Below are 6,963 nucleotides of genomic sequence, written 5' to 3'. Positions count from 1 at the left end.
ATGGTTATAATACATTTCTATTATTCTAACAATTGTTTATTATATACTAGTACTTATTCATTAGATACTAGTATTGTTTTAATAGATACCAGTACTTGTTAAATAGATACTGGTACCAGCTCATTAGATACTAGTAAATATTAAATAGATACTAGTAGTTATTCATTAGTACTAGTATCTTTATAATTATTACTAACAATTCTTATTTTAATAGTCAGTTCTGCTTTTTTACTTGTCTTATGTTATGACTAGTCCAAGTGGAACTAGAAACAATTTCTTCGGGCTTACAGATAGCTTTAGCATTAGGGAGAAGCTCATTTCTACAATTTTATGCAGGGAAAGGCTTTCCAAAAGTACAAAAACAATGAGTTTTCTCAGTAAATACGTGATGAATTTGGATAAATTTAAAGGTACACTAGTTAACTAGTCAACATGGCCAAAACAATAGAGGTAAAGTTGGTTTTATATTCGCACATTCATTCATTTAGAAGTCTCTTTATTGTTTACCAAGTTACTTTGAATATTCGATCGGAATTAGCATGTAAGTGTGACTTGAAAACAACATTAACACTGTTTATTTGACTGTGAACAATGTTGTACTTTGATAGTCATTGGCTGCTAAAATGATTTTGCTATTTAGAGTTTGCAAGTAATACTTTTATGAAATTATATTATTAAGGGGAAAGTCCGAATATAAAACCATACCTCTATGCTAGAACAAGCTAAATGCATCCCATTAAACTACATTATTTAGGGTTTTAAACTAAAGATTATAACAATGATATGGACAGGCCTAAACTGAAACCACAACCTCCATATTCGGTCTTCATTTACTTTCAGAAAACACGTGGTCAGATAGATATCAAACAGAGCTTCAAACAAAACAGTGTTGTATTTAACCACCAACTTACCTTGTCAAGTGAGTTTCGGCGTCGGAAAACGTTGTCAAAACATGTCTGTTAGTTCCTGTCACGTAAACTAGATGAAATAGTAGCGCGAGAAAAGTTACATCGCCCTCTATTGGTCAACATCAGCGGACTTTTTATGAAGTGCTGTTACATCGTGCTGTGCTGGCTAGCATTATGCTAGCAGCATTTCCGTCACAATGAGCGCGGGATTTTTGTAAATAAATAAAATAATAATTGCGGAGCTCGGCGCCATTTTGTGCAACTAGCCCTTAATAACAAAGGCCATCACTGATTCTTAGCTCTTAGATACTAAACCAATCAAACAAGAACACTTGCGTCAAAATTAAAGTAAGATTGTTAAATGTAATTTGAACATTGTTTTTGGATATGATTCTTAAAATGCAATTAAAAAACCAACATTTCCAAGCATAAATATAGGGAATGTGTTAAATTTAGTCAGACAATAAAACGTGGTGCAATTTATTCATAAGTTTAACAAAATTACAGAAGAGGATAATACATATTTTTGGGATAAAATTAACTGAAATAATAAACTATTAGCCTTTTTAAAACGTCTTAATTTATTAATTTAATACGTTGCTTGAATTAAATGGAAGGCTTTATTTGAAGAAAAAACAAAGCAATTAACATGGGGTTTTTGTTAAATATAGTCAGACAAGAAAACAGGCTACTGTGTAACTTATTTTAACAAATTTGCAAAAGGGAAAAATACATAAACATTTACTGAAATTAATAATATTAGCCTTTTAACCTTTATTTATCATTTATTATTGTAATAAGTTGTTTGAATTACAAGGAAAGCTTTAACATGTTCTCAATGCAACATGCTATTAAAAATGCAAAATGTTTTTTTTTTGTTAAATGCTAAGCAACTTATTCATAATTTAAACAAAATCACAAAACCATTTACATAAAAATGAACTGAAATTAAAAGTGTTATGTAGTAAATGTTTTAAAATGTCTAACTTCATAATTGAAAAAGATTGTTCAAATTAAAGAGCAATGTTTTACTGCACCAAGAAGCTAGCAACACACAAAAAAATCTGAATTCACGTGTGAACTTAAAAAATGCAATTAAAAAAACATTTCTATGAATTAACATTGGAAATGTGTAAAATGTAGTGGGACAAGAACAAAATTACAAAAGGGAAAAACTATTTACATAAAAAAATTACTGAAATTAATAATATAACCCTACTGTTAAAAACAGCTTAAACCAGCCTAGGTTGGTTGGCTGGTTTTAGCTGGTCGACCAGCCTGGTTTTAGAGGGGTTTTGGCCATTTCCAGGCTGGTTTCCAGCCTGGTCTTAGCTGGTCAGGCTGGATTATGACCAGCTAAAACCAGCTTGACCAGCCTAGCCAGGCTGGGAGCCCAGCCAAAACCAGCTATGTCCAGCTTAAATCAGGCTGGTCAGGCTGGAAATGGCCAAAACCCCTCTAAAACCAGGCTGGTCAACCACCTAAAACCAGCCAACCAGCCTAGGCTGGTTTAAGCTGGATTTTTCAGAAGGAAAGCCTTTTTAAAACTTCCTAATATATTAATTTAATAAGTTGTCTGAATATAAAGGAAGGCGTAAACATGTTCTTAATGGGAGAATTGACACGCTATTATAAAAAACAAAGCAATTAACCTGGAGTTTTTGTTAAATATAATTAGACAAGAAAATATTGTGTAGCCTACGTAACTTATTCATAATTTCATCTAAATTACAAATTTGTATTTACTATTTTTCTATAACATATACATTTGTGTGTACTAGTTTTTGGACTGTTATCATAAGTTATATTGTTAGATAAGCTCCAGATTTGGCTTTAGTACTGACTAATCTAATGTAAATGCACAAATATATTGTATAGCTTCCTATTAATTGAATTTAAAAGAGAGATTTGTGAGGGGTGTACTCATATATACTGAGCACTGTATGTTTTAAAATGTTTTATTCATTAATTTAATCAATTGTTTTATATATTGAGTTAAAAGAAAGGTTCTTAATGTGAGAAAAACATGCAATTAACATGGGTTTTTAATAATGCAAGATCACACACACACAAAGTAAACATATTCATAGTATTCTAATAGCGCTTTATTATTCAAAATCTCACAGTTCATTCATCGTTATATGTATCTTCACCAATAAATTAAACTTCTGTGGCTTATAACATTTCTAATAATGTTTGACAAAAGAAAAATGCGAGTTCATTCACATATACCACACGTACAGTATTCATATATTCATTTTTTTACCAAGACATTCATTTAAAAATAAAGGTAAAATGGTTATATTACAATCCCACATATTTCAAAACAAAACACACACAGAAAATATATAATTTTTGATGAGAATATGATTGTGAGAGTGTACAATGGTGTTATCTGAAGATGATGATGACGGTGGAGATTTGTTTTCCAGTCATGAGTTGCAGTCTTTGAGCATTGTTTGTCCTCCAGACTTGTGACATCCCATTCAAACCCCTTCGCCACAATGCAAAACAAACATATAAAGCCTATTGTCCTTTTATCTGTAAACTGCTCGTACCATAGTGCTCTCTTACTGAGCCGGAGAGAAAAGGAAATCCAGTTCTTCGTAAGCAAAACTTACGGATGAATTCAGAAATATAACAGTCACCAATTCACAGCTGCATTGACTTGATCATCATTTCTACTATATACATTTAAGCCCCGACCCCTTCTCCAACATCCAAACATTAAGACATTATTATAAAATGCAATGTATACATTTGCATAGTCATAGTACACTCTCAGTGGCTGTGTGTGTGTGAAGATGTTTTTTATTGTTATCATTATTGTTTTGTTGCAGTCCCTCAGGGAAATTCACTTTGCGGCTCTATAAAACATTCATCAGGCACATGTTTTGTCTTGAAAGATAGACGTGAAGCATCTGTAGATCTGGATGGAGATCAGTGTTTCAGTTCTTCTGCTGTTTTTGACCAGCGATGGCGGTACTGAGATTCACTGAAGCGTCTCTTACTGTTGTTGTAATAGTTATTGTTTTGGTATTTGTGTGCATACATCTTCTGGAAGGTAGACGCTGCGGAATAAAAGGAAAGATATGTTCGTTTAAAAAAATTGCTTATGTCAAAATGTAATTTTTTGGCATCATTTATTCTTGTTTTTAAAACATATATATATATATATATATATATATATATATATATACATAATAAAATTTTTTTGAGTATTTTTACTGCATAATGAATTTTTTTTATACACTCACTGGCCACTTTATTAGGTACACCTGTCCAACTGTCATTAACGCAAATTTCTAATCAGCATATCACATGGCAGCAACTCAGTGCATTTAGGCATATAGACATGGTCAAGACGATCTGCTGCAGTTCGAAGTGAGCATCAGAATGGGGAAGAAAGGGGATTTAAGTGACTTTGAACGTGGCATGGTTGTTGGTGCCAGACGGGCTGCTCTGAGTATTTCAGAAACTGCTGATCTACTGGGATTTTCACGCACAACCATCTCTAGGGTTTACAGAGAATGGTCTGAAAAAGAGGAAATATCCAGTGAGCGGCAGTTCTGTGGGCGCAAATGCTTTATTGATGCCAGAGGTCAGAGGAGAATGGCCAGACTGGTTCCAGCTGATAGAAAGGCAACAGTAACTCAAATAAGCACTCGATACAACCGAGGTCTGCAGAAGAGCATCTCTGAACACACAACTTGTCCAACCTTGAAGCGGATGGGCTACAGCAGCAGAAGACCACACCGGGTGCCGCTCCTGTCAGCTAAGAACAGGAAACTGAGGCTACAATTCACACAGGCTCACCAAAACTGGACAACAGAAGATTGGATAAACGTTGCCTGGTCTGATGAGTCTCCATTTCTGCTGCCACATTCAGATGGTCGGGTCAGAATTTGGCCTCAACAACATGAAAGCCTTGTTCAGGCTGGTGGTGGTGGTGCAATGGGGAATATTTTCTTGGCCCACTTTAGGCCCATTAGTACAATTGAGCATCGTGTCAATGCCACAGCCTACCTGAGTATTGTTTATCCCTTTATAACCACAGTGTCTCCATCTTCTGATGGCTACTTCCAGCAGGATAACTTGAACAAGACAAGTTCACTGTACTCAAGTGGCCTTCACAGTCACCAGAGCTCAATCCAATAGAGCACCTTTGGGATGTGGTGGAACGGGAGATTGGCATCATGGATGTGCAGCTGACAAATCTGCAGCAACTGCGTGATGCTATCTTGTCGATATAGAGCATATTTCTAGGAGGAATATTTCTACAAGGAATATTTCTAGTACCTTGTTGAATCTACGCCATGAAGGATAAAAGCAGTTTTGAAGGCAAAAGAGGGTGAGTGTATATCTTTTTTTGGCAAAAAAAATTCAAGAAATTTGTATTTACTTTTCAAAAGTCTTCACTAATGTCTTTAACCTTTTATTAAATTCCAATAATAACTACTTTATTTGTAAAATAAACTAATTTAAAATGTTAAAGAGCATTTTTTTACAATATATGTCTTCTTTTGTGTTGCGTATATTTTTATTGTTAACTAAAAGTTTTAAAAAAATAATAATAATAAGTAACGTTTTTTTCATTATCTGATTAAAGTAATAAAAAATGAAATTAATGAAACATTAGCAAGAAAATTTAAACAAAACTAAAATACAAATAAAGCCAAACAGAAATATGAAGAAATACATACTATTACAAATGTAAATAATAAATAATTTAAATAAAAAAAAGTAATTCAACATATAATATATTACTATAAGATGAATAAACAAATGAATGAATGAATGAATATATATATCATATATATATTCATTCATTCATTCATATATATATATATATATATATATAATTTCTGTGGTATTTTAGTATTTCTGAGAATCTGTTGTGGCTTTAAATTACAGTTTAAATTATTATTTTTTTATATATTTTCTGCTTTCAGCCATTGTTATGTGTTTTAGTCATTTGTATTAGTTTTTGCATTTAAATATCTTTATAGTATTAATTTATATTTTACTTTTGTTTGTTTTTTGGGTTTCAGTTAATGTTGATTTATTATCAAGAAACATCTTGTATAATATAATAATTATTTTCATGGCTTTAGTTTTAGTATATAGAATAACTCATACGACTTACGATTCAAGCATGTGATTTTGGGCTTGTCCCACTGTCCATCTTCTCTGCATCTGATGGTAGGAACATGTCTCTGGATGAAGCCTTCTTTACAGTGATATCGAACCAGAGAGTTGATCTCGTAACGCGGCTTCATGCTGCCGTAGACTTGAGCGTCCTTTATGAGAGGAGGCTGACCGCAGGACACTGTCAAACAGGATGAAGATATTTTTACATGTATTTCATAACAAAATACATTATTCAAAATACAAGTCTGTGACATACTTCCTTAGGTTACTCAAATTTAGTTGCTTAAAGATCTTAAGAAAGTTATGTTTAGATTATGTTTAGGTTATGTTCTGGTTATGTTCAATTTATGTTCAGTTTATTTTGAGGTAATGTTTACTTTATGTTCTGACTTTGTTCAAGTTATGTTTTGGTAATGCTTAGGTTATGTTCAGGATATTTTCAGGTTATGTTCTGTTTATTATCAGGTTATGTTCTGGTAATGTTCAGGTTATTTTTGAGATTATGTTCTGGTTATGTTCAGGTTATATTCTGGTAATGTTCAGTTTATGTTCTGATATATTCAGGTTGTTCTGACAATGTTTAAGTTACAGTACTTTCAGGTTATGTTCAGGTTATGTTCTAGTCATGTTAAGGTTATTTTCAGGTTATGTTCTGGTTTTGTTCAGGTTATATTCAGGTTATATTCTGGTAATGTTCAGTTTATGTTCTGATATATTCAGGTTGTTCTGACAATGTTAAAGTTACAGTACTTTCAGGTTATGTTCTGGTTATGTTCAGATTATGTTCAGTTTATTTGGAGGTTATGTTTACTTTATGTTCTGACTTTGTTCAAGTTATGTTTTGGTAATGCTTAGGTTATGTTCAGGATATTTTCAGGTTATGTTCTGTTTATTATCAGGTTAT

The 6,963-nt window shown here is 32.6% G+C and overlaps 1 protein-coding gene across 1 annotated transcript in view; it reads right to left on the bottom strand.

The window, feature by feature from the left end:
• Positions 1-2,995: 2,995 nt before the first annotated feature.
• The window catches only part of vcanb (versican b), a 71,594-nt gene continuing 67,626 nt past the window's right edge, over positions 2,996-6,963 (bottom strand). The window contains exons 14-15 of the mRNA XM_056466361.1: positions 6,055-6,237; positions 2,996-3,979 (exon numbers count right to left, since the gene is read on the bottom strand). Coding sequence (XP_056322336.1) covers positions 3,849-3,979; positions 6,055-6,237 — 314 coding nt within the window. The 3' untranslated portion in view covers positions 2,996-3,848. The remainder of the gene's footprint in view (positions 3,980-6,054; positions 6,238-6,963) is intronic.

Source organism: Danio aesculapii, chromosome 10 (assembly GCF_903798145.1).
Source record: "Danio aesculapii chromosome 10, fDanAes4.1, whole genome shotgun sequence".
NCBI lineage: Eukaryota > Metazoa > Chordata > Actinopteri > Cypriniformes > Danionidae > Danio > Danio aesculapii.
Note: the sequence above shows the minus strand (reverse complement) of the source record. Positions and strands in the feature narration are given on the sequence as shown.